The 26,997-nt window shown below is 53.2% G+C and overlaps 2 protein-coding genes across 8 annotated transcripts in view; one reads left to right on the top strand and one right to left on the bottom strand.

Moving 5' to 3' along the window:
* Col18a1 (collagen type XVIII alpha 1 chain) overlaps nt 1–19,296 on the top strand; it is a 109,538-nt gene extending 90,242 nt beyond the window's left edge. For 3 of the 5 annotated variants that reach the window (XM_013351205.1, XM_026785519.1, XM_005360240.3), the window contains 25 exons: nt 651–677; nt 1,840–1,875; nt 2,404–2,475; nt 2,754–2,789; nt 3,049–3,138; nt 4,081–4,110; nt 4,210–4,236; nt 4,551–4,613; nt 4,855–4,929; nt 5,805–5,831; nt 6,029–6,082; nt 6,432–6,506; nt 7,640–7,708; nt 8,105–8,147; nt 8,639–8,701; nt 11,551–11,594; nt 11,876–12,004; nt 12,457–12,601; nt 12,696–12,769; nt 13,033–13,164; nt 14,317–14,349; nt 15,345–15,590; nt 16,171–16,368; nt 16,902–17,017; nt 18,051–19,296. In XM_013351205.1, coding sequence (XP_013206659.1) covers nt 651–677; nt 1,840–1,875; nt 2,404–2,475; nt 2,754–2,789; nt 3,049–3,138; nt 4,081–4,110; nt 4,210–4,236; nt 4,551–4,613; nt 4,855–4,929; nt 5,805–5,831; nt 6,029–6,082; nt 6,432–6,506; nt 7,640–7,708; nt 8,105–8,147; nt 8,639–8,701; nt 11,551–11,594; nt 11,876–12,004; nt 12,457–12,601; nt 12,696–12,769; nt 13,033–13,164; nt 14,317–14,349; nt 15,345–15,590; nt 16,171–16,368; nt 16,902–17,017; nt 18,051–18,264 — 2,118 coding nt within the window. In that variant the 3' untranslated portion in view covers nt 18,265–19,296. The remainder of the gene's footprint in view (nt 1–650; nt 678–1,839; nt 1,876–2,403; nt 2,476–2,753; nt 2,790–3,048; nt 3,139–4,080; nt 4,111–4,209; nt 4,237–4,550; nt 4,614–4,854; nt 4,930–5,804; nt 5,832–6,028; nt 6,083–6,431; nt 6,507–7,639; nt 7,709–8,104; nt 8,148–8,638; nt 8,702–11,550; nt 11,595–11,875; nt 12,005–12,456; nt 12,602–12,695; nt 12,770–13,032; nt 13,165–14,316; nt 14,350–15,344; nt 15,591–16,170; nt 16,369–16,901; nt 17,018–18,050) is intronic. The other 2 variants (XM_026785520.1, XM_013351204.2) reach the window with 1 other exon arrangement.
* Nucleotides 19,297–20,846: 1,550 nt separating this feature from the next.
* Slc19a1 (solute carrier family 19 member 1) overlaps nt 20,847–26,997 on the bottom strand; it is a 15,884-nt gene continuing 9,733 nt past the window's right edge. For all 3 annotated transcript variants that reach the window (XM_026785522.1, XM_005360236.3, XM_013351140.2), the window contains exons 5-6: nt 26,153–26,294; nt 20,847–21,744 (exon numbers count right to left, since the gene is read on the bottom strand). In XM_026785522.1, coding sequence (XP_026641323.1) covers nt 21,481–21,744; nt 26,153–26,294 — 406 coding nt within the window. In that variant the 3' untranslated portion in view covers nt 20,847–21,480. The remainder of the gene's footprint in view (nt 21,745–26,152; nt 26,295–26,997) is intronic.

Here is a 26,997-nt window from a genome sequence, read left to right as displayed (position 1 = left end):
ACCTTTCCCTCTCTGATTTCTTCCATGGCTGTAATTTGAAGAAGTGACAGATATTTGGCCAGAGTAGACTGGAGTTAGTGGGGCATTTGGGGGAGTCACCCCACGTTTTTCTGTTGACCTGTGTGTAGTTTGGATTAGGTCAGCAAAGAGGAGCTGAAGTCCCAAAGTCCCCGAATGGCAGGTACATCAGGGCCCTTGTGTGCAGGCATGCACAAACTCTACAGCCCTGCCTAGGATACCGCTTTTCCCTGAGGAACAGCAGTATGTCCTGGAGGACACCAGGCTGACCTCTAGTCTCTGGGGCCACCACTGGCAGATGCTACCGTGACAGTAAAGTATCGTTATCGTTGCTATAATTCTTTGTAACTTTTTCAGTATATAGTTTTATTTTAAAACAATTTCAAATGTAGACAGGTTCTAAGGACAACAGAAAAAACTTCCATGTAGCTTTCAACCGGGTACTCAGTTAAAGTTCAGTTGTCCCCGTTATAGCTTTTACAATAGAAGGCTCTGCTTAGAGCTCCCGTCACGCCAGCCTTGTGCCTCAGTTTTTGTTGTCCCTGGGGTCGTGAGGTTTGGAAAGAGCTAATGAATGTGGGATAAAGCAGATCCGGGTCACTCACTAACACTTGTTTCCTTTACTCTGGCAGGGACCTCCGGGGTTGCCAGGACTCAAGGTGAGTGAGGGAGGCCTTTCTTGGAGAGCTGCCTAGCAAGTTAATACGTAGTGAGCTCAGCATGAAAGTTTGCAAAACACAGCAGGCGGCTTCATGGAAAAATAGCCACATGCCCCTTCCCGTGCACTGAGCATGAGCGGGGTCATGCCCTATCTTTCCAAGCCCAGGAAATGAGATTCCTGCCTGCCTGCACACATCTGAACCATGCTAAAATTTTGAGAAGGAGACCAGAACCTCTCGATGGTTCTCAGCTTTAGAGACCCGTAGGGTGGTGTCCCCTTCCCCTAGAGGATCTGAGAGTTTTGTTCTCTGCTCCCCATGTCATCCTTAGGGACACCAGCCACAGACTAGGCCCCGTCCTTGGCCCCCATCTTCCCTTGCGCTCGAGTCAGGCTCCCCAGGGTGGGGGCAAGGGTGGAGAGCAGCAGAATAGTCTCCACTAGGGTGTCCTTACTGTCTAGCTGGCCTCTGCTGTTCCCTACTTCTAGAATGCTTTTCTGTGACTTACAAAACACTGAATGAACATTTCAAAGGATGGATTTTTAGATGGGCCCAAACTGGATTTTTTTTTTTTCTGAGTCAGGGTTTCTCTGTGTAGCACTGGCTATCCTGGATTATGTAGATTAGGCTGGCCTCTAACTCAGAGATCTACCTGCCTCTCCTTTCTAAGTGCTGTGATTAAAGGCAGACTTTTTTTTTTCCTTTAAGGAATCTCTTTAGAGGACTTGTTTCTTTTTTTGTCATTGTTGTGTTGTGTTTTGTTTTGTTTTGAGACAAGGTTCCTCTGTAGCCTTGGCTGTCCTGGAACTAGCTCTTGTAGACCAGGCTGGTCTCGAACTCACAGAGATCCTCCTGCCTCTGCCTCCCAAGTACTGGGATTGAAGGCGTGCGCCACCGCTGCCCGGCTAGAGGACTTATTTCTTATAGTGGAGATGGTGGTACTTGCTACCAGCTTCTACAATATCAGGGACTATCCAATCCCCATGATGCTAGGATATATTTTGTACCTTCCACCAGTGTGGGCCCCCGGGTCACCTAGGGTTCTAGAAGGGCCCAAGTGCTGGGGCCGGGATATCCTGGGTGATTAACAAAGGAGTATGTAGCTTGGTTTGGGGGTGAGCCAGCTGACACCCCAAGCTCATAGAACTTTTTGTCCACTTAGGGGGATCCTGGAGTGGCAGGGCCACCTGGAACCAAGGTAGGTACTTCCCCCAGGGTGGGGTATATTGTCCACTGGGGATGGAGAGGGGCCTGTAAGGACCAGCAGGCATGCCCCACAAACCTCATGTGTCGAGCACATCTCAGAGGCAGCCTGAGAATCCCAGGCATGGAGTGAGATGCCCGTACAGTCCTGGCCTCATTCTCCCTCCCGTCTTGCCCTCACTGTTCCTTATACTTTTGTTTCTTTATAATTTAATGTGCCTGATTCAGAGAAAACTACCTAGGTCAAGCCTCCGCCTTAGGGCACAACCCTATACACCCACGCCAGTTGTGGGACCCCTCCCCTCCCTACATCCCCTTCCCTGCCACTATCCTCCCTGTCTTCATCTTCCACATCCCATATGGATGGCATGCTATATCCATGGAGGGAGATATATCCAGGGGCTGAGCCAAGCCTGCAGAAACCTAGGCTATGGTCACACCCATGGTTGCTGTGACCTCCTCTCTGAGAGTCTCTGCTGCCTGCTGCAGGGCTGACTCTGGCCCTTCTATTTGTCTGTCCCAGGGAGAAGCTGGAGCAGATGGAATCCAGGGCATCCCTGGCCTCCCAGGAAGAGAGGGTGCAGCTGGGCCCCGGGTGAGTGAGAGGCGAAAGGCATAAAAGAAGCCCCCAGGAAGAGAACTGGCATCTCAAGTGGCCCTTGGGGTGTCCTAGACATCTGTGTCCCCTACCTGCTACACTGTGGCCCCTGGAGCCAACTGCAAGGCTGGACAGGGTTTGGGTGCCCATCTCTATTCTCCAAGGTTCAAGGCAACACAGACTCCCCATCTGCATTGGAAGCCAGGCCCAGGTAGGCTGGTCCCTGAAGGGATTCTGGTTCTGTCTATGATGGCCCATTTTCTCTGTCTCTGCAGGGACCAAAAGGAGAGAAAGGGACCCAGGGAGAAAAGGTGAGTGTCTGTAGCCTTAGGTGCACAGTGAACAGAGTTGAACTGCTTAGGCCTCAGGGTGAGGAATCCCATCGTGCCCCAGCTTCAGGCTCAAGCCACCTGGCCACCCATGAGACCTCAGAGAGTTGAGGAGAGACCCTTAAGTCAGCAGGGGTAGCTCTCAGCTACTGTCTGCAAACCTAGTACCTGGGCTATGGGTAGGCTCTGGGGTCCTGGCCAGAGGAACTAGAATGTTTACTTCTTTATGGTTCTCTTCCAGGGAAACCCAGGAAAAGACAGAGTGGGGCTTCCAGGCCTCCCTGGCCCCCCAGGACCTCCAGGGCCTGTGGTCTATGTGTCAAATGAGGATGTAAGTACACCGTGGAATGCGGCAGGGCTCATCCCTCAGTCTAGGGACTGCCCATAGTTGACCTAACTGCATCAGAATGGCATGAGGAGCGCTGGCTTCTCAAGAGAAGGCCGTGCTGGCTAGAAGCTCTCTCCTTGCCAAAGCTTCTTGACCTTCTCGGTTGTAAAGGCTACCGCTGCACTTTTGTGGTGCCTACAGCAACATAGTCAAATGGCGTCGCCTCAAAGTCACTGGATCCCTCCGAGCCCCAACGAAGAACCCGGTGGTCAAGCTGCTGCCTGTGCTCAGTTCTCTGCAGCAAGAAGCCCAAGTCTCTGGTTATTAGATGCAGGGCCCACGGGAGCTGAGACCACAGGGAACAGGCCGCCCTAGACAGAGTTAGAGCTTGGTTGGGGTGACAACTGGGCTCAGATCCCAGCTACAGTTGTCAACAGTGACCCTGGCTGGTTACTTCACGTTCTGCAGCCCTGGTACCCTCAGTTCTGAGATGGGGACAGTACAGTCCTGGGAGAAAGGCACTGAACGGTCACAGGGCTCTGGGACCAGGGGAAAGCCAGAAGCAACAGCTGGTCCTCTTCATCCAGGGGGCACTGGTATGAGAGTGAAGCATTAGAAAAGCAGGTGGGGCTGCTTGCACCTGGTGGACCGGAGTGTGTGCCCCAGGCTAAGTGTGTAACAGGACTGGAGAGTGAGGCCAGCCCTGGCCGCTCCATGCTGGGAGGAGGGTCTTTCATGGGAAGGGGACTTCCCCAGGAAATGGGTCACTTGTCACCTGGGCACCTGCAGAGAGAACCCAGGTATACTGCGGAAAGCACAGGCTTTTCCTAAATTCCACTTGGGACATGCTTTTGTGTGCCTGTGGCTAGTGCGATACGGGTGACTTTAAACTCAAATGCAGCTTTCTTTTCCTCTACTTTTTCTTTCCCGATGGCGTGGGGACAGAGAGCAGTAGTGAGCACACCAGGACCTGAGGTAAGTGTCCTTGCTTCCACGGAGGGTCCCGGGGAGCTGGGTTAGAACACCCGTGAGAGCAGTGTGTCCCCAAAACTCACGGTGCCTTTCTTTCCACAGGGCAAGCCAGGGTACGCAGGCTTTCCTGTAAGTGGCTTTGCTTCGGAGCTGCATGCTTGCCCAGCAATGCTCTGCACTCTGGGGGGTGGGTATGGGTTCTGCTTGATACACACAGGATGGTAGTGTAAGCTTGGGTCATTGTCCTTGAGGACATGATGCTATCAGGAAGATAATGGGGGCTGGAGGGTATTGTATGGTGCCCTCGCCATCTATAATTGTTCAGGACACTGAAGGGGCTGCCTTGTGAACAGTGAACAACCACAGGGACAGAATATGGGGGAACATGGGGTCCAAGGGATATTGGGTCAGGGACCCTCATTTCTATCTGGTCTTCATTGTAGGGACCTGCTGGGCCGAAGGGTGACCTGGGTTCCAAAGGTGAACAGGGTCTTCCAGGGCCCAAGGTAAGGGGCTGGGGTACCATCTGCTCCTTTCCTAGGAACCACAGACCTGCTCCGATGGCTCCTGAGGCAGGCTGGGCCCTGGGGGTTCTGGGACATGACATCTCTATTACCTTAACTCAGAAGGCTCTGGTCACAACCTTCCCACGTAGGCCAGGACCCCCTTCCGCTCTGTTTCTGTCTTGGGGGTATCTGAGGCCTTATGGCTGAGCCCTGACCTGTCCTTCCTGTCCTGCCATTTCAGGGTGAGAAAGGCGAGCCAGGTGCTATCTTTGGCCCTGATGGCAGAGCCCTGGGCCCTGCCCAGAAAGGAGCCAAGGTGAGAATGGGGTTGGGGTCCCTGACATTGTGAAGACAGCATGAATGGGGGTGTCCTGACAGAGAGGCAGGATCACAACACACTCAAACCTTTCTGGAATGGGTTTCCCAAGCCCCCCATAGCCTAATTCTGTTCCCCTCCCTTTGCCTCTTGCAACCATCCTGGGTGTGTTCTCACGACCCCAAACCTGCCAATGGCTTGTGTTATCCCCTTGCTGCTGTGGCCTGAGCTCACCTATACGAAGATTAGTGATCTAGGCCATGGCCCAGTGTGCTCATTCTTCAGCCTGGCCTTTGCCTGTGGGAGATGAAAGAGCCCAAGGCCTGCTGGGGGCACACCATGAGTAAGCAACCATCCACTCTGTATAACCGAGGTATCTAGACCTCCTCCTTCCTGTGGTCCCGAGCTTGCAGCAACCTGAGCCCAAGCCTTTGCTCGGCTGGCAGGACTTGCTCCTCAGACCATTTTAGACTTCTACCCCAGCAGGTCTTCCCAAGAAGGTTCCAGGGGAAGGGCCTTGGGAAGCCTTGGTGGCTGTGAGGAATGGATCCTCGTTGGCCTACAGTGTTGGCAGGGAGTGAGCTCATGATTCCTCAGGCCCAGAGAAACCCCTGCTCACAGAGGCTCTGTAGCTGAAGAAGACCTGGGTGACCTTAGCTCTACATTGTCCAAGCTGGGTCCCACCTTCACCAACCCAGGGCGCATCCAGCTGTGTCTCAGACTAGACCTGGTCTCAGTGCTGGTTTCTGTCCTGTCCTGGCATAGCCAGCAGCCTTGGCTGCCAGCCTAGCACATCCACATGGGTACAGGGACTCCAGAAGGCAGTGGGCAGGGTTAGCCATAGCTCCCTGACGTACCTCTGATTCTCTATTCAGGGAGAACCAGGCTTCCGAGGACCCCCGGTGAGTAATGCCCTTTTGTTTACAATGGGTTTGTGGCCCAGGGTTGGTATCAACTGCCACATTGAAAACATGGGGTGGGGGTTGGTTACCTGGATGACAACCGGTAGTTCTCAGAGATGGCAACCCTGGCTCTTTCCTGGGATGGCCCCTCCCTTTTCACTAGGAGACCTCACTCACCCTCCATATTCTCTCTGTAGGGTCCTTATGGGCGACCTGGGCACAAGGGTGAAATCGGTTTCCCTGGACGGCCGGTGAGGATTTGGTGGCCTACAAGTTGGACATAGTGGGTGGAGAGCACCTGGGGCCTGCAGAGGGCTGGGCTCTGGAGAAAGTGGACAGCGGCCCTTCCTGTCCTCCCCTTGGGTACAGCAATCATATCTATGTGGCCAATGTCTTAATACTTATCTGGGCTAAGAGTACACTTCATCTGGCACCCCATAGAAGGCCCTGGGCAAAAAGGGGGCTCTGACCTGGGACCTTCTATCAGTCTCCTGCCTCCTCTAGCTTCTGGGCAAAAGTGTGAAGGCTTGACCCAGGAAGGAGGGGGCTATGTACGGGCTGTCCAGTACCCAACAAGCCCTGTTACTCTGTTCTGTTCAGGGTCGTCCCGGAACAAATGGATTAAAGGGAGAGAAAGGGGAGCCTGGAGATGCCAGCCTTGGGTTCAGCATGAGGGTAAGTGTCCTGCAATGGCAAATGGATGGCTTGTAACACCAGGGAACAAGAAGGGCTAGGTCAGGGCCTCTCAGGTCATCCAGCAGGCTGTTTGAAATGGCTGATGATGTAGCTAGACATGTTTGTCCTGACTACACTTACATAAATACTCACATGTGTTTGTGGGCACACTCACAACTACATGCACATATCTGCATGTTCCTATACCCAGGAGAGAGAAACATGGGGTCTTAGGGCATACCTTCTCTGGATCCACCAACACAGGTTTGTGTCTTTTGAAACATCTGCTGCCTTAGGGACTTAAGGGATTTTGTCTCATGGCATCACTTGCCTTTCTGCTGGAGGCAGCCACCCAGAGACTCAGGGGCTCCCCCGAGGATGGCTGTGTCCAGCTCTGACTCCCACCTGCTTTGCCCAGAACAGAGATAGGAACGGGAATCCAGAAATGAATACTTCAGAGAGTTCACATTTGTGATGATCATGGCTGCTGCTGGTTTCTTGCCAGCTGCCTCCCCTGTGCACTAATGCCTACTAACCCCGTGCAAAATCAAGAGCGAGCTCCGGCGTTTGCAGAGCTGCAGGACCGGCAGTCACAGGCCAATCTCATCCATCCCAATGGAAAAGATTGGCTCTTGGATTTTATTCTCAGCTAGGATTTTTGAAATCAGGTTAAATACCATTTTCCCTACGGGGAGTGTATCCCGTAGTCTGAGGCACCTGATGCTCACAGCCCTCCCCCTCCCCCTCCCCCCGTGGAGCTGTCCTGGGGAAGGCGGGCCATGCAAGGTACCTAGTCAAGCCAATTCCTTACGCGGGTCCTCGAGAGGCCTTTTGCAGAAGCAGTGTATAACCGTCAGAGTGTGGGCCAGGCCGTCCCTTTCATTCAAGTCAAAGCCTTCTTAAGGGACTTAGCTGCTCCTGAGTGCTACTGGCCCTGGGCAGGAAATAGGCAGGCCCAGCTGGCAGGCACATGGATAAGTCAGCAATACAGTCTTGATTTTTACATCATCAAATGCATTCAGCTTTCTGATCTGACCACTTCTCAGAAGAATTTCAGCCTATGTCTGCTACCCTAGTCTACACTGATGGTTAGCTGTGACCTTGACTAACCAGAACCTTCTGTCCCTCCACAGGGATTGCCTGGCCCCCCTGGGCCTCCAGGCCCCCCAGGTCCTCCGGGAATGCCCATCTATGACAGCAATGTAAGTGGCCAGAGCTTCATTCTCCCGAGGCTTCTCTCCCATTGCTGCCTCTGGAATCCTCTCTGGGTATCTCTGGAACGGGTCTGTCGGGTAGGCTGCACCTGGGGGCAGTGGACAAGCAGTGAGTCCCCACAGGAGTAACTCTGCGGCTTGGAGACAGCCTCAAACCCAGCCTTAACAAGAGGAAGAGGTGACCTATGAGGGCAGGTCACTGTGACAAGGACTCTGGACATAGACCCTGGCCCCGTTCAGAGTGCCCATGGAAAGGGTTCTTGTTTGGTTCTGGAGAGGGGCCCTGGGATTTCTTGCCTTGGGGACCCTGGTAGTCTTGCTTTCTAGAGCACTGTCCTTTGGCCCCCTCCCCATCCCCACCCCCTCCCCGCTTGTTCTTTGTAGGCGTTTGTGGAGTCTGGCCGACCTGGACTACCAGGACAGCAAGGTGAGGTCACTGGGGATCACAGTGCATGCGCAAGTCTGGGGCTCCGGTAGGAAGATGGCAATGGGATAGTAACCTCAAACTGATTAGGAAAAAGATGAAGCTATGGGACTTGACTCTCTGCTAACTTTGGGTATCCAGTTCCCGGGGCAAGTCCTCAAGCCTACCCTACTCCTAATAGCACACACCTGGCATAGCTGTCCAGGGAGTCTAACTAGAGGCTCTGGTGCCGGGCATGACCATCCAAGATTTCTCAGAGAAGTGCAGGGACAGCCCCAGCCATCTGTCAGGAGGGACATAGAGCAATGGCTCTCCCCAGCACACACATTTGCTCTTCGTGAGTTCTGATTCTGACTATGTCCCCTACCCCCACATCCTTCCACAGCCTTTCTGGTCTAGCCTCAGCCTATGTACACAATAGCCAGGACTGGGGACATTAGTGGGAGGGGGCTTGACCGGACTTTCCCTGATAGATTTGGGGTCTCTTCCCCTAGGTGTGCCGGGACCTTCAGGACCAAAGGGTGACAAAGGAGAGGTGGGCCCACCTGGGCCTCCAGGTGAGCATACTTGCATGGTCTAGGCTGAGGGTTGTGGGGTACAGCCAGCCCCAGGGTGGGGCACTAGAACCTGGGGGTGCTGGATACCCGTTACGCCATGGTTGCTGCCCAACGCTCTGGAGGGGCAAAGCACATGCTTTCTCTAAGTTCACTAAGTCCTGAAAAGACCTGGATCTAGGGACCAGTCTCCACCAAAACCATCTGGGAAAGCAGGATAAAAGTTGAGACGCTTCCTGTGAGATGGAGGGAGGACCAGCCGGGAAGAGAGCTGAGGCCACTCCCTTGACCCACAAAAGCATTAGCACTCATGGGCGAGTGGGATTCCTGCTCAAAACCATCAGCATCACTCAGCGTGGGGTGTGGTAAAGAAGACACAGGCACTGGAACCAAGGCTGAACCAGAGATGGAGAGACCAGATCCCAGGCCTCCTGGGAAGTGGGTACCAGGCTGGGACCAAGACTTAGAGTGTACCATGCCCCAAAGCTAAAAGGAAAGAGAATCATCTCAGAGAGCAGAGGGCTCTCTGGGTAAATCCTGGGACACAAGAGTTCAGAGAACTGGGGGAGATGATTTCCCCCGAGGACAGCAAGGGTAAGCTGGGAGTGGCCATCTCAGCACCTTGCCGATGGAAGCACAGATTGAGAGATGAAGTTCACAGAGGGAGGACACAGCGAGGGTCTAGCGTGCTTGTCACTGGAGAACCAAAGAGAGACAGCAGTTGAGGGCAAAATGGCCCAGAGTTTCGAGACTGAGAAAAGATTTGCAGTGTTTCTCACAGTGAAAAGACGCACAAGAAGACCGTCAGAGGTGAGGAAAGCCGGAAGACCCTGCGCGTTTCAGAACATCAGAGGGAGGCTCACGCCACAGAATTCCACAGCCCAGGAGTATGACTCTGCACCAAGAGGGTAGCCTAAGCAGCAAGCAGCCTGATGTGCAGCGTGAGGCTCCTGGGAGAGACAGAAGCGGTGCCCAGAAAAGGGGAGACAGGCAGTAGCTGACCAACACAGCAGGAAGAGGACAGGCTGCGTGGCCACTCCCGGACTCTCTGGAGCAGTCCTTCTGATGTTTAGCTGAGGTTGAGGGTACAGATGACCTTGAAAGAAAGCCAAAAACAGAAGAATGTGCCCGATGCATGGATAAATGATACAAAAACACAGAGCAAAGCTTGGTGTAAATCCAGACAAAGAGGAAGAAGGAACCCAGAGCAGAGGCACGTAGAAAACAGCGGGCAAAATAGATCTGAACCCCCAGGTTTTCAGCAGCTGAACATGGGCGCTTCTGTTGGCAGTTGGATGAGAGTGGACTGGCTCCCCAGAGAGACACAGAGAGACCTCTCCCTTAGGACATGAGCAAGTTAGAGGATCAGGATAGAGGGAATTGTCCCAGGAGAAGGGAGCAAGCAATGGTCGGCCAAGTGTGCGTGTGAGACCGAGTCAAGCTTAGGAAATAAGGCTGGAATTTAAAAAGCTCTGATCTTGATCCAAGTCCATCTGCCAGAATAATCCAGTAACTGAACTCGTGTGCCTACAATCACAGAACCTTGGGATAGGGAAGACAAGGAAGAAAACCATGCCGTCATTGGAAAAAATTAACCTGGAGTTGGAAGGGCTCAGCAGCCACCAATGCTTGACTACATCATCTCTGGCCATATGCCAGTCACAGGGACTAGTCCCTGCAGGCAGAAGCGTGTTCTGCAGGTTTAGAGGGTAGTCTCGTGAACCTAGTACAAGCCCATGGTGAGGGAGCACCTGCATTGGAGGACTGCCATAGCAGCAGCCCTGTTCCAGGCAGCTTGCACGTCAAAGGAGAAGCAAAAGACCCGAGCAGCCTGGGGTGGTGATTCTGGCAAAGCCTCTCTCAGCTGAATAGCTGGGTCCTCCAAGTCTCCCATGGGCTGGGTCAGTGCTCATAGGTCATGGAATCTCATAGACTATGGCCCAGTTCTACAGAGGTCCTAGGACAGGGGCTGAGGCTTGGGTCCTCCTAGTGGCTACTGTCACCTCCAATCCCAGGTGACACACCTGTAAGATGGCTGGGCAGGGGGTGGGCATGGAATCACTGCTCTTGACCATCTTGTGTAGCAGCGAAGGACCTCCAAGATAGAAACTCCACAAGGACATCAGCCTTGCAGGAAAACCTGACCCAAGGTTGCTACCCCTGAAAAAAAGGGGTTAACCCCTCTTCACAAAATACAGCCTTAATTGGAATGTTACTGTGCCTCCAGGCTGAGGTCCTGGGAAGCAAACGTCACATTTGATGAAAACAGGAAGGCATTTTAGAGACAGAAATAAATAAAGTCATGTTTTATTTATGTATAAAATAACAGAGATCAAAGAAGAGTAAAGAAAAAAATCCAGAGATGAAGTTAATTCTTTGAAGATGCTGAAACATCTCCCCACCCCTGCAAACTCACAGAGACAACAGGGAATGCTTAGAGGAGGGACCCTGGGCCTTGCTGACTCTAGGCCTGCAGGAACAGGACCAGGCTTCTTGAAGCAAGGGGCCTAGGGAAAGCAGAAGCCAGTTTACACAGATACCAAGTCTCCAGTGTATACAGCCCTGAGGATCTGTGGGGTGACAGAAGGAATGACTGCATCTCTGCAGGCCACCGGACAGACAGCCATTAGAAAAGCCAATGGCTGGTCATAAACATTTACAGGTGCAATTCTGCAGAAACACCATGACAAAAAAAAAAAAATAAAATCCATTAACCAGGAGTAATTTAAGAAGATGTGTGATCCTTACACAAATCCATGAGGGCGGGTGGGGGAGGGGAAGGAGGGGAGTACAAACCGTAGAGTCGATACTGTCATCCCCATTCGCTTCCAACCTCCCTTTCTACCCTGCAGGGCAGTTCCCCATCGACTTCTTCCACCTGGGAGCCGAAATGAAGGTGGGTGAGATTGCTGGTCAAGTTGATGGGGTGGCTGGTGTCCAGGCAGGTGCCTCTGTCCCTGCTGACAAGAGTGTACTGACATTCAACCAACGCTGGCCTTACAGTAGCGTCCTTCCCTCTGGACACTCATTGTCCCCAGGCCGGTGGGGGTGGGGTCGAGACAGCAGGAAGTGGGAGCCGAGCTGGATCTGGAAGGGGACCAAGGAGGTGCCATGACTCATGGGGCCAGTGCCAGCCTGTCATCCCCACCTGGCTCAGATAACCACTTCCACCTGTAGGGTGACAAGGGAGACCGAGGGGACACTGGACAGAAAGGAGAGCGGGGAGAACCTGGGGCTGCTGGTGGTGGATTCTTCAGCTCAAGTGTGCCTGGACCACCTGGCCCGCCTGGTTACCCTGGGATTCCGGTAAGCCTGAACCCCAGGCCTCCTGCAGGCGTCCACACATCATGCCTGGCTGTGTGCCCTGAAAGACTCAGACCAAACCCTGCAAACTCAGCTGTCTAAGACCCCACATCTATTGGCTCCTCTGGGCACAAAGCTGGGTGGGCATATGGATCCTGGTGGCCTCCTTTGTTCCTTGTGGCCACTCTTCCTGCTGCTACCCATCTGCTATGTCCCTGGCTTTGAGCAGCATTGAGCAGACTCCAAGGGTGTACCATCACAGTGTCATGAGGGCTGAAGGGAACAGGAACACTGGGAGGCCTTGGGGATGGTTCTTTGTCCTGGGATCACATCCCCAGCAAAAGGAGCCCGATAGGGCTGTACTGGTCTTAAAGGTTCCAACTCTGGGGCTATGAGCAGATAGTCCCAACCTGGCGCATGTGGGATACAGTGGAAGGTTTTCTTGTTGTTCCTAGGGTCCAAAGGGAGAGAGCATTCGGGGCCCACCTGGCCCTCCTGGCCCTCAGGGACCTCCTGGTATTGGCTATGAGGGGCGTCAGGGACCCCCAGGACCGCCAGGACCGCCAGGACCTCCCTCGTTCCCTGGTCCTCATAGGCAGAGTAAGTAGGAGATGGGAAGTGGGCCTGGATCACTGAAGGCTACCCATGGGGCCAGGAGTTCCCAGCTTTATCTCTCTCGTTATCTCTCTCATAGCTGTCAGTGTTCCTGGTCCTCCAGGCCCTCCTGGCCCTCCGGGTCCCCCAGGAGCCATGGGTGCCTCCGCTGGGGTAAGTGTTTAGTTGGCCAAGGTCTGAGGATCTGGATTAGGACTGGGGAGGTGGGTGGCATCTCAGGAAGTCCTCCCCATCAGTCAACTGGGTGCAGAGACCAGTGTCTAGGATCATGGGGTCCCCAAGGTACCCACTTCTACAACCTCTACTCCTCCTTCTGGGGATAGCCTGACAAAGATGGGTGCCTACCGAGAGTCACCCTGGGAGCTCTGGGTGCTCGGGATAGTAAATCTAACATTGGGCTTGGGTTGGGGTTCCAGCAGGTGAGGATCTGGGCCACATACCAGACCATGCTGGATAAGGTACGTGAGGTGCCGGAGGGTTGGCTCATCTTCGTGGCTGAGAGGGAAGAGCTCTACGTACGTGTTAGAAATGGCTTCCGGAAGGTGCTGGTGAGTTCTCAGGAACCATCCCCCCAACAGCCACAAGAAGGATGAAGGTTTTCTTAACTTTAAAGAATAGTGAGCAAGTAATTTTGGGGTTAGCAGTAAATGAATGTTTATTAGTTACTTTTATCATTGCTGAGACCAAATTCCCAGCAAGAAGTACCTTAAGGGAGGACAGGTCACTTTGGCTCATGGTTTTGAGGTACGGTCCTTGGGAGTGACGAAGGTGCAGTGGCAGGGATGTGTCAGACAACTGGTCATATGGCTTCTGTCGTCAGGCAGCAAGCAGATAGGAAGTGGGGCTATGACCTACTTCCTCCAGAGAGTCTCTACCTCCTAAAGGTTCCACAATCTTCCCAGACAGCACTGCCAATTGGGGACCAAATGTTCAACATAACCCTGGGTTAGGTTGGGGGCAGAGGGGGGTAGAGTTCACATTCCACCCACAGCAGTGTAACATGAGGTAGGGTCCTAACTCTAGAGCCCAGGTGGCTCATGGCCAAGGTCCTTAGCTGTCCTCTACAGGGCATGCAATGCGACAAAGCATCAGGGCTCGTCTTGGCATGGTGGCCTCAAGATGCATGAAGGCTACGAATGCTCTGGAACCCAGTACTGTGTTACATAAACACCACTGCGGGGCTGGCCAGATGGCTCAGTGGGCATAGACACATGCCACACAGACCTGTCAACCTGAGCTTGATTTTAGAACCCACAAAAGGTGAAAGGAGAGAACCAGTTCTGCAGAGCTGTCCTCCGACCTCCACACACACATCCTGGCATGCGCACATGTATGTTATGCGTAGACACATGTGATAATAAACACCACTGTGATGAACGCCCTTAGTACTGGTGGGATGCCTCAAAATGCATGATGGCTGCTGGGTACCAGCTTTTGGGTTCTGCGTCTATGGGCCTGGCAGACCTGTTCTTTAGTGCCTTCCCTGATTACAGCCCTTCTGTCTAGCCTGGGAGAGTCTTTGGCGTCAGCAGTAGGTCTAACCAGTGCCCACTGTTCACTTAGTGCCAACCAGTGAGGTGTAGTCACAGCCCTGTCTCTCTATAGGCCTCTTCCAGAGGGAGGGGCCGTGGGGAGAGGGGTGACAGATGAGAAGCTCTGGCCTGAAGCCTGCTGTAGTAACCCCCACTGTTGCCTTTCAGCTGGAGGCCCGGACAGCTCTCCCACATGGGACGGTGAGGAACTTTTTCTCTCTGTGTGGCTGTTAGAAGTTAGCGTGGGTAGCAGGGCTCGGGAAGGTCACATGGTTCCTTGAAGTCCAGGAGCCAAATGCGTGACTGGAGGTTTGTGATCATTCTGTGCAGTGCACAGGACGATCCACAATGGCTTTCGTTTTCAGCTTGGAATGAATGGATTTATAAAGTATACAACAAACAAAAGTAAAAGAATAAATAACAGAGTATAGACAGATAAAGCATTTTCAAACTGGGTACTCAAACATTTGGCAGAAATTGATGATGGGGGGGGGGTTGCTATAAGGCAGCCAACTGGAGTTCCCAAGAGAGTTCTGGGGAGGTGACGTCACCAGGCTGGACATTCACAGCAGCCAGCAGAAACTGACTGGGGAAGTTGGGGCATCAGCTGGAGTTCGTGACTGAGCATTCTCCCCATGGCTGAGCTTATGGCTGAGCTACCCAGAGCTGACCAGGCATTTATGCCACGGGACAAACAATGGTCACCTCGGTTGGAAATGGCTCACTTTCTAGCCTTCAAGGGCACCGTATTTTACTCTTGGGCTGTTTCTCTTCCCTCCATGCCACACAGTCGGTGGGGCCATCTCCAGTTGAGGGACCTTGGAGGGTACTTTGAGACCAAGATGCTTGGGTGTGAAATGGGCGGGCGGGGGGGCAACTTCACTTCCAGAGCCAGCTTCTCAGTGAGTTCAAACATGTGATGATTGACTAATACAGTGTAGGGTCTTAGCCTGAGCAGTAGCCAGGAACCCCAAGGAGGCTGTGATGAGTGACAACTGTCTTCCAAGCACAGGGAGGACTGGGGACCTACACAGAGGGCAGTGCCACCCAATCAAGTATCTCGGGCTGGCTCAGGGTCCAGCTCCCTTCCCATCACCTTGGGCCCAGTCCTGTCCTACCCAAGAGCACAGAACAGACACGGGCAGGGATCGTACCAGATGAGGAGCTACTCCAGGCACTGTGTACTTCCTTCTCAGGGCAATGAGGTAGCGGTTCTGCCCCCGCTGGTGCAGCTTCACGAGGGCAGCCCGTATACCCGGCGGGAGCACTCCTATTCCACCGCTCGGCCCTGGCGGGCAGATGACATCCTAGTCAACCCACCACGTCTGCCGGATCCACAACCTTACCCTGGAGTTCCACACCACCACAGTGCCTATGTGCACCAGCCGCCAGCCCGCCCCACAAGCCCACCTGCTCACACGCACCAGGACTTCCAGCCAGTGGTGAGTGTCCAGGGTTGAGGGGCATGTGTTCATCCAGCCCTAGTCCTGGCAGGATGGAGCGAATTCCCCCAGAGCTGCCAGAGGAAATACTGTGGACAGAGATCTATGGGTGAGCTGATTAATGTGGGCTACGCATCCCCTTAGGCCAGGGACTTGCCTTCCCTCTGGTGCCTTAATGACTGTCCATGAGATCAAACACCTACGAGCCAGTCCCTGCTAGTCCTTAATACGGCAGAGGAGAAAACACTGGTTCATATGTGTGCTGTGCCTCTGCCCTAGAGGGATGCTGGGACAACCAGGGATGGGCAGCTGCTCCAGTCCCAGCAGACTGAACTGGTCCCTATCACTGCTCATAGCTATTAACAGCTCTCTTAGGGAGCTGCTGGAACCACAGTGCCTCAGACGTCCTTCGATATCCTGGACTGAAAGGGGCCAGCTAGGGCTGCTTGAAGGCTTTCACTGAGGTTACTGCTGTCTTGCACACTCAGTGGAGTCTGCCTGTGTGCCCTGTGCAGCCTAGAAGCTAGAAGATTACATGTGGCATTGCTTATGATATAATCCTATGTGACCTTTCCTGCAGCTCCACCTGGTGGCACTGAACAGCCCGCTGTCAGGTGGCATGCGTGGCATCCGTGGGGCCGACTTCCAGTGCTTCCAGCAGGCCCGAGCCGTGGGGCTGGCTGGCACCTTCCGTGCCTTCTTGTCCTCGAGGCTGCAGGACCTCTACAGTATTGTGCGCCGTGCTGACCGGGGGACTGTGCCTATCGTCAACCTGAAGGTGGGTGGAGTCTGTTCTGAGAAGCCCATAGCATGTCCCCAGATGTACCCATGCCTTATCCTTAGGTGTGAAGTCATAGTGGGATCTCAAAATGCCCACAACAGTCCCCACAAAGCTCCTCTAACCCCATAACCTCCCAGGGCCCTGGTTCTTGTCCCATGGATGTTTCTAGTGGTTCCTATGTTACTGACCACATAACTCAAAGTGGTCTGGAACCATTTCTGTGTGCCACCTAGCCTGGCCCTTTGCCACAGGACCTATCGTGTGGCTTTATTCCTGGGTCTTTATGATAAAAAGAGCTGGGATTCTTGATGTTCTTATAGCAGTATTTCCCAGAACCAGTGATGTGGACTGAGACATCCCAGTGTCTCAGGCTCAGGAGGGCGCCTATGGGTCTCACCCACTGTGATGGGGTGTACCTTTGGAGAAGGGCTTCCTCTGCCTCAATGTGTTCCTTGGTCTCTTGTGATTGCCCTAATACTCATTCCTCTGGCCTGATGTGACAGTGACTGAAGTCTGCTTGTCTCCTGTAGGATGAGGTGCTATCTGCCAGCTGGGACGCCCTGTTTTCTGGCTCCCAGGGGCAACTGCAGCCTGGGGCCCGCATCTTTTCTTTCGATGGCAGAGATGTCCTGAGACACCCAGCCTGGTAGGTCTCCCAGCGTTAGATGGAGGGTGTCAAGACCTCTATCTCTAGACTGACACAGTCTATACAGAAAAATCACAGAGCTGGAGAGATGGCTCAGTGGGTTAGAGCACTAGCTATTCTTCCAGAGGACCTGTGTTCAATTCCCAGCACCCATAGGGCAGCTTATAACTGTCTGTAACTCCAGTTCTAAGGAATCCCATACCCTCACACAGACATCCATGCAGTCAAAACACCAATGCACGTAAAATAAATAAATAAACCTTAAAAAAAAAAAAGTCACAGACCCTTCGAAGCCCATGAGAATGGCTGGCCACAGTATGTTCAAACACTACCCCGTCAGCACCCTCAAAGCCATGGCAGGTATGTTTGTTCATCACCTGTGACTACTTAAATTAACTCTACTGCTCACCATGTAAGTGTCATGGAAAAGGATGGGTTCTGCAAGACAGCTCCCGTGCCCTTTGCCCTTGGTCACAGAATGCACCGGAAATGCTGACAAATGGCTAGGCTATCTTCAGAATGGCTGACAAATGGCTAGGCTATCTTCAGAATGGCGTCCTACCCAGGGTCTCTATACCTGGCAGCTCAGACACCTGTTCCAATGACTGTGCTCTGAAGGGTGGCTCGGGGAGCTAGACAAAAGTCCCTAGGCGGCAGTTGAGTCCTGACCATCTGCTTTCCCCACTCATGAGGGCCCTCCTGGCCCCTACATGAGCCGTGGGCAGAGCTGAGTGGCTAAACCCTGGCAGCAGGGTTTACTCCTAGCATTTATCAAACAAGAGTTTCAGAAGCCAGGTCTTGTCGGTGGGTTAAAGGCTAGCCCAGAGGTCCCCTGGCTCAGGCTACACCCCAACACCCTCTTTCTCTGCAAGAGTACACATCTGGGAGGTGACCTAAGTCCTTAAGGGGCCCTTCACTGTCCCGTCATCCCACTGCCCCCAAATATAGCGGCTGGCCTCCCATCTTCTTTGCCCTAGAGGGCAGACCTGGAAGGACAGGCCTGCAGGTTGCTGACAGCCTCTATGCCTTGCAGGCCTCAGAAGAGTATATGGCACGGCTCAGACCCCAGCGGGCGCAGGCTGATGGAGAATTACTGTGAGACATGGCGAACTGAGGCCAGTGAGGCCACAGGTCAGGCCTCCTCCCTGCTGTCAGGCAGGCTGCTGGAACAGAGAGCTGCGAGCTGCCACAACGCCTACATCGTCCTGTGCATCGAGAATAGTTTCATGACCTCCTTCTCCAAGTAGGGCCTCTGCCAGCTAGAATGGTGGACAGGGAGGCACAGGACGGACACAGTGCAGGGAGCATCTGGTCAGCGCCCAGGGCCTGGCTGGGATACGATCCTGTGTAGTTCACACTTTATGTAATCCTCGAGAAATAAAAGGAAGCCAAAGAGTATATTTTTTTAAACATTTAAAATAGACTTCCTGCTCTTCCTCTCCCACTTGAACTGGCCAGGCTGGGGTCACAGATCTTCCTCCATGCTTGGTGGAGCTCTAGGGCGAAGTCAGGCCATAGCTGGGTGTCGGCAGGCGACTGCCCTAGGGTTGCTGCCCCAAACCTGCTGACTTTCTCTAACCTGGCATCTTTCTGGGCACAGAGCCTTTAAAAGGCAGTCCCATGTGCGTGCTGGGGACAGACCCCAGGTCAGCGCAGGGCAGCTGGGACTTTCCTCTCAGCACCCAGTGACTGCCAACAGTACAGGCAGGCACCTGCTCACCCAGGTGCTAACTGGGACCACCCATGCTGATTGGTGGGAACCACCTTTCCTGCTTCCCCCTGTCTCCAGTAACAACACTCCCCGCCAGAGCTGGCTTCCAAGCTTAGTACTCACTGTGACGACCCGATCTGAACCCTGTCCCGTCACCGTGCAGAGGCCAGGAGTGTGGTCAGGCTTAGCCTGCACGCTCATTTTGCTGGGGGCAATACGCGACATGGGGCCTACCCTCAGGCTTGTCTCTCAGACTGGCCTCCCTGGTGATCCATGAGATCCCATCCAGAGTGAAACCCAAGCCCAACCAAGGCCAAGAGCTAGGTTCCGAGAGCACCCTGTCCTTGCTCACCAGCCCGAGGCCCACGAATCTTGCAACAGCTGCACAAAACACCTCTCTGAGGGAGAGACGTGTGCTCAGGGCCACAGGTGGCCGATCAGAGCTACTCTGCCTGCCTCAGGCTCTGATGTCCAAGGATGGGGACAAATCCAATGGGGCTAGTTCTGTGACTGTGTGATATGAAGCCATTTCGAAGAGGTACCAAATAAAAGTGACCTTTTATACAGACACTTGGTTTATAGCTGCCTTCCCTGTTACGAAAAGGACAAATCATCCAAAATGAGACCTGGGAGCCTCTGTCCCTGCGCTCCCCAGCTGGAGGCCCATAGAGGGAGTACAGGTGAGTGTGGATATAGTCATGTGTCCATGGATACGGGCCTCTACAAACAGACATGCATGTGTACATGTGGTGGCACATGTGGTCAGGTGTGTATACACACAGGTTTGGATGGGCAGGGTATACAGAGACTAGGCACAGTTATACACAAATTTGCATGGTTGTCACAAGGGTGCAGAGGCATACAATGGCAGGCATAAATGTGTGTGTGTTGTGTACGTATGTGGTACAGAGGTGTGCATGGTATGCCTAGTTACACAGATGTCTGTGCACATGTGTACAAAGGCATATGCAAGTGTGTATGTACAAGGCGTGCGGGCATACACAGGTATACAATGTATTGCACAGATGTGTACAAATGCTGTTAGTACCTGCCACCTGGTATCCAGCAATGCACATAAGGTGACTTCAAAATCATGTCGAGGAGGCTAGAGAGATGGCTCAGCAATTAAGAGTACTTGCTGGTCTTGTAGGGGATCAGCGTTCAGCTCCCAGCACCCCCATGGCAACTTAAATCCCATCCATCCATCCATAACCCCAGTTCCAGGCAATCTGACACCCATTTCTGCCCTCCACAGGCACCTGGCACATATGTGATACACACACATACATACACACGTGCATGCACAAGAAAACACTCACATGGATAAAATAAATCTCCAAATTTTGCAGAGATTTGTTCACTGGGCCCAAGACCCTCTTGTATTCACTATTTCATCCCGAGGCTGACTCTAAGAGACTGTGCTTGCCAAACAGAGAAGGCCATGTCCAAAGCCTCCAGCCAAGTGGAGAACAGCTGGTGGCTGACAGAATGGCCCAGGATAAGAGAGGTGACAGTCTTCAGCCAGTATGGGTCACCAGGTGAGGGCTAAAGAGCCACAGGCCAGGGTGGGCAGGTGCTGCGGGGGAGGGCTTTGGCTGCGAGAAGCTCATCTTGCTGCCCCGGGTGAACGGGCATAGCAGGGGTGGTCACACACTATCTCTGCCTGAGGCAAAGGACATCAGTCGTATCCTACAAGATCCCCAAGCCCAGAAGGGATGGAACTAGCCCTCCCCAGTAAGGCTCTCAGGGTGCTGCAGCAGACGTGAATGCAGCTAGCCCAGTGTTCTCACAAACCATCACTAGTTGGATGTCTGGCCAGCCCTGATTGTAGCCTCTTCCTCAGCCCAGGGTCCCCAAGATGACCTTTCTCAAGTGGACCTCTGGGTAGTCCTAAAGGCACAATTGGCTCAGCAGCCCCCATAACCAGCAATTTGGTTCTCGGATGTGACGTGTATGCCCTAGGGGGGTCAGATCTTGCAGTGGAGCTGGAGGTCAACTCAAGGGCACCGAGCGCCTAGTCTCTGCAAGGCATCCTTGCTTTGGCTGAGGCTAATCAACCCCTGACTCCAGCTTTTCACTAGAGAAAAACCAAAAGGAGTTCTCCATTTTAATGTCAGGTTTTTTTATTTTTATTTAAAAAAAAAAATCAGTCATCCAGACAAGCACCTCCCATGATAGAAGTGACAGCATAGCCAGAAGCCAGGATATAGAAGGACCAGCACCCTGCAGGGCCAGCGTGCCTTGGCTGGTGTCTGGGCTACCCCACTAGCCCTGGGGACAGAGATAATTTGTCCTGAGCTTCCAAGGGCTAAGGGCGAGCTGGCCTGGTAGACGCAGTTGACCCCAATACAGGCTCTTCCTGGCAAGCAATAGGCAATTCAGGTTCACAGTAGCCTGGCATATGGGTCCCATAAAGCCAGGCAGCTGCTCTGAGTGTTCCCAGTGGGCTTTGGCCACAGCTAAAGCAGGAAGTAGGCTGGGTTTAGGGTCCTCAGAGGCTATCAGCAAGGACAAACTATTGTCCCTCAGTTAAAGCAGGTGGCTCTTAAGGTGAATCCTGTGAACATTCTGGGGGTTCCTGAAGGCAACACACTGCCCACATGTCTTGGGCAGTGGGACTCAAGACAGTACAGTCTTGTCTACAGCATCCCGCCCAGGCTGGTTCAGGATGGAGGTACATGAGAGGGGTTGCTTGCTTGAGTCAGGAGTTCTTCCCGCTGAACTGGGATGAAGCCAGGAAGGTCAAGATGGGTCAGGCCTTGGCTTCGAGTCTCAAGCCTGCCACGCTGTCCTCCACACCATCCTCTGGGAGTAGCGGTGGTGCTGAGGGTTGTGGTCCCTTTAGGTTTCCATCCTGCAGGCTTAGTACCTGCACAGAATTCTCCAAGGGGCTCAGCTCCTGGGGCAGGGGCAGGGGCTGGTGGCGCCGCCGCCGGCAGTACCTCAAGCCGTCCAGCGCAGCCCCAACAAAGCAGATGATGGAGAGTACCAGGAAGTACACGGAGTAGATAGTGAACTGAAAGAGAGTTTGGGTGACCTTAGGTTTTGTTCCCCCACCCCTGCCTGCCTTTGCCCCATCTAGGGGCAAGGTTCTCCATCATTCAGCCACCAGGTGGCCAGAGGAGTCATAGGCCTTGCCCAAGGGCAGATACCAAGGTGCTTGGTCCCTTGCCCTCTATCCCCCACAGCATGGTCAACTACAAAGGGTACCTATCACTTCCCCAGGGATTTTGTCTGACATAGGTCTGACATCTGTGTGGTCCTCGGGGACTGGTCCCTATGCTCTAATGCATGAAACTGACTTTCTTAGCCCCCAGGACAATGATCCAGGCTTCTAGGTCCTGGCCTTAATTGGAACTGGGCACAGCCTTGACTTGCTTGGCACAGCAGTGACCAAGAAGAGCCAGGCATGCACAGGTCATACCCCTTCCTGAAGGACCAGATATGTTCCTCCCAGGGAGGAACCTAACTACTGCCAAATGTCCATGAAGGTCCTGGAACCTGCAGTGATCCATTTGGAGGCAGGTGAGTATCCTGAAGGCCCTTGGGACCCTTTCATAAAAGATCGCATTTGGAGTAAACCAGAAATGACTCATGAGAGACTTTTGTTCCCAAGAAGACAGGATGGACATCCTTTCCCCGTTCTTCCTGTGCCAATCAAACCCCTGGGTGCTGTGGGCAATACTCACTGGGGGTGGGAGGAGAAAAGCATTAGCCAGCTGGGCCTCGGGATCCAGCAAGTGGCAAGTGCTGGCTATTTCTTTTTGTTTCATGGATCTTGGAGCTGAAGCAGTCAGAAGTCTCTCTCTACCCACAGAACCAGCATAGATAGAGCCCAGCTAGAGGGCAGGTACCAGGACAAGGAACATTTCCAGACATTTTTCTGAAAGCACCTGATCCTACCTCAGGCACAGCAAAATCAAAGGATGTGGGGTGGGGCCAGACAAGACTCCTAGGAAGAAACTTGCATCCCACGGGGTGGTAATGACCTCACTTCTCACCCTTGTTCCTCATAAGGTCAGCATTCAGTGTCAGTGACTGGACCTACCACACACACACACACACACACACATCTGGCAGTTATGAGGTATTCGCTGCCCTCTGCACTAGAGGGGACCGCATGGAATTGACCTTATGCCGTTGAACAGAAGAAATAAGATGTCCTGCCCTTGGGCAGTGAGGGGTCCACTATGGGAGTTAGAATTACTACTCTACCCAAAGGGCACCAACCTGCACTGCCAGGGCTGTGAGGATTAGGCATTAGACCCCTTAGCTTCAACACACAACACCAAGAGGCCTTTGACCTCTACTGCAGCTCAGCACATCCACACGACACACAACACCAAGAGGCCTTTGACCTCTGCTGCAGCTCAGCACATCCACACGCCTTCAGCAGGGCCTGAAGTCATCTGAGAAAAATTTGCAGAGCAACCATGAAAGGGGTCAGCAAAGCAGCAACAATGCCCCAGAAATACAAAAAGGGAGATGGTATCAGGAGAGGTGAGAGATGGAAGAGGAATCAAAGATTCAGGCCAAAGAAGCAGAACCAAGAGGAACTGATGAGAGATGAGCTCATGAAACAGGAGAAGGACTCCCACAGGAGACCCCACAGCAAACAAAACCCTGCCCGTCCTGTCCTTGATTTCTGTTTGTTCTTGCTTTGTTCAGGTGGCCTTGAACTCACAATCTTTCTGCTTCAGCCCCCTCCGCACGCCTGGCTTGTCTTTTCTACGTTAAATTTGATGGTGAAAAGTTAAGTTGATTAACGCTGTCTTAGGAGATTCTGAAGGTCTATGTGCAAAACATCAGGGCAAGTGGCCTGTCAACAACAGAGGGCGTGGTGATATAGCTGCCACACATAACTGGTAATGTAATACACGTGCAGTCGCCAAACACCAGCCCGCTATTGGCTCCTAAAGAGACAGACAACACTAGTTTGGTTTCTGGTTTCATAAATGAATTCAAGGGGAAAAAACACAACTTAAAAACAACCCATGAGAATGGCTAACAGGGAAAAGTAGCATCGCATGCTGATCACGGTCTGGGAAAATGGTTCTCATACCCTGCTGGTGGGATGGGAATAGCTCCCACTGGGAACCCTCAGTTCCACTTCCGGGCTCTCCTTCCAGAGAAATAAACCCTACATTCACACCAAACCTAGGAAAGAACTTGTAATATCCAAGGACTGAACACAGCCCATAGTGCTTCCGAGGTCAGCGGCTATCCCAGGTACACAGACAGCCTGCAGCAATTACAGAAGCCATCTGCCCTTGTCTCAGAGAAGCTCACACACACGGGAGAATAGAGCCGCTGCCTGCCAGGGAGAACAGCTATCTCTAGGGTTGATAAGGGAGTAGCTATGGCTATGTAACAACCCTAAGGGTCTGTGTGTGTGTGTGTGTGTGTGTGGTGTGTGTGTGTGGCATTTTCTGGATTCTGGCTGAACATCACATCCTGACTCTAATGCAGGAGAACAGCACAAGGCACCTGAATCGCTGCATGATTTCGGGGTAGGATGAAGCCAAACTTAAAAAACAGAGCAAATATCGAGGCTGACTCCCAGCCACAGTCCCAAGTTCCACCCTGGTTCTCAGTGGTCTCCGGCTCTGGTCCCACTGCCTGGACTTCTGCCCTGGCCCTTTTCTGAACTCAGGGCAAGAGGCAGGAGAGGGCAGAGCAGGAGACTGTGTCTCTCTTGACTGTGAACAAAACCCAATGCTCAGGACACTAGCCAGGGAAAAGCCAGTACCCGTCTCACACTCTGACTGGAGGAAGCAGGGACTAAAGCCAGAATGCCCCTCGTCCCTCATGGGGTCCCCGGATACAGTCTGTGCTAATGAGTAGGACTGAACAAGGGCCCCCAAGAAGGGAAGGGATTCTCTGGTGGCCTTTGGGAAAGAGCTGATCCAGTCCCCTTCCTACTGAGCCCCGTACCCCATTCCTCTGAGGCTCATTAGCAAGGGGGCCTCTTGCAGGGTAGCTGGAATAGGTGGGGGGCATAGGCAAGAGGGGGAACACAGGCAGCACGAGTCTCTAAGTCCCACCCATTTGACTCTCACAGTCTGAATGAGAGGCAGGCTGTGGAGGGAGACGGGAGACAGAAGGAGCCAGGTTCCCCCCGGGGTTTCTCTGGACGGCTCTCCCACTTGAGGAGCCACTACTCATCTAAGGACAGAGACAGTCTTCCCGAGGAGGAACTTACGCCCTTCCAAGCCAGTGAACTGTTTCTTAGCCCAATCCACCCAGGACCTCACCCAGTACTGTGAGTCAACCCAAGGCTCTTGGGTACACAGAGCAGCTGGGTGGTATCGGGGAATTATGTCCGCTTCTCAGTCTGGATCTACCACCCTGTGGGTCAAGAAAGACTTGCCTGTTCTGGGTCCAGCCTGAGGGGGTGTGCACCGAGGGATTTAGCCAGGCTGGAGTAGATCCAAGCTTTACATGGCAAGACTCTGGCATCCCCACTTCAAAGGTCTATTCAAATCGTATCAGCCAGCTTCCCAGAGGGATGGTCTGTTTCTACATGTGCAAACACCTGCTCCATCTGTGCCTCCTCACCGGCCAGCCAGACTCAGTGACAAGGCTGTACCAACTAGGGATCCTCAGCGGGTTGGGACTTCTTCATGACATACACCAACCAACCTTGGCAGGCCTCCAGCCAAGGGAAACCTGGGCTCCAGGAAGACCAACAGTTCTCACAGGTTGCTAAGACACTGCCCAGCCACAGCCTGGGGCAGTCACTAACGAGCTCGGTTACCACTCCTTCTCATGTTACCAAGCCCATTTGGCTTGGTAGATGCCCAGTTCCTCCATCACAATGCCCCCCTCACGGAAGAGTCAAGTTTTCTCAGATACAAGAAAAATGCTGGCTGTGGTGGGAAAACTGTAAGTATCCCAAGGGAAGTCAGTAGGCCAATGCCACCTGATGCCAACTCCAACCAAGTAGCTCTGCCTTAGCTCCCTCCTGGATATGGACACTTCAGATATCATTCAACCTGGGCTTAAGGCTATCAGGTCTTTACGTGTGAGATAAAAGGCAAGGAACTGTGACGGTATACTTTCAGTGACACAGGCCCGGAAAGTACAATCAAGGTCTGATAAAGACTCCTCAGAAATGGCTGACAATTCAGTCAACCTTGGAGGCCCAGCCACTTGGGGGCTAAGTCCAACCTGGACAGGAGCAGGGTAGAGGCTCGTGGGTAGATAAAAGTGGCTAACCTTGCCACATCAAGTGCCCCTTGGAAATGTGAGCCTGTCCCAACAGTCTCGCTCCCTGCTCCGATGTGGGCCACATTCTGTATACTCCTGTGAGGATGGATCTGTGCTCCCTGAGAAGGGATCACAGAACGTGGATGCCAGGAGGCCTTGCTGTGGCCACATAATGGATTCCCTCCCCCAAAGATGAGACTGAAGATGGGGCTTACCTGTCTCGGAACACTGAGGCCCAGACCCCGTTTGTCAGAGACCACAAGCGTGATGACTGTCTTGAGCACTGTGGCAAGGAATGTGTTGATCCCAAAGACCAAGGCGCAGAGCTCCTTAGACAGGGAAGACGCGATCTGAAAACTGAGAGGTGAAAAACACACTGTGGCCAGGTGATGGCTGGCGTGCGCCTTCAATCCCAACACTCAGGAGGCAGAGGCAGGCGGATCTCGGAGTTTGAGGCTAGCCTGGTCTACCGAGTGAGTTCCAGGACAGCCAGAGCCACACAGAGAAACCCTGTCTCGAAAAACCAAAAACCAACCAAACAACCGAACAAAGAACCCAAAAACGCACTCAAGCTACTCAAACGCACTGAGTAGGACAGGGAGGGGCAAGAACAAAGTCAGACTGGGAACGGTGACAAATGTCATTCATTGTCATTCGCCCAGCACAGGAGGCAGAAGCAGGTGAATTTTGTCATTCCAGGCCAGTCTGGTCTACACAGTGAGATGCTATCTAATTAAACAAACAAACAAACAAATAAACGAAGAACAGGGAGCCGGGGAGACTCCTCATCTACTCAGGGACACACCACGTACCAAGTCACACAACCCCACCCACCATCAGACTTATGGTTAAGTTCCTGGACACACAACTCTAAAATCCCCATCCACAACCACCAAGTCCCCTACTCCAGCCCCAATCCAGCACAGCTGTGCACAGCACTGCTCCTGGTCCCAGCCTCTCCCTATACCCACCCACCAATGAACGGTAGCTGACCCAGGGTAGGAGTGGGGCTCAGGACGTGTTTGGAGAGACTGACTCCAGGAGACTGGGAATGGAAAGG

Source organism: Microtus ochrogaster, linkage group LG2 (genome assembly GCF_000317375.1).
Source record: "Microtus ochrogaster isolate Prairie Vole_2 linkage group LG2, MicOch1.0, whole genome shotgun sequence".
Taxonomy (NCBI): Eukaryota; Metazoa; Chordata; class Mammalia; order Rodentia; family Cricetidae; genus Microtus; species Microtus ochrogaster.
This window is presented reverse-complemented; position numbering and strand designations above follow the sequence as displayed.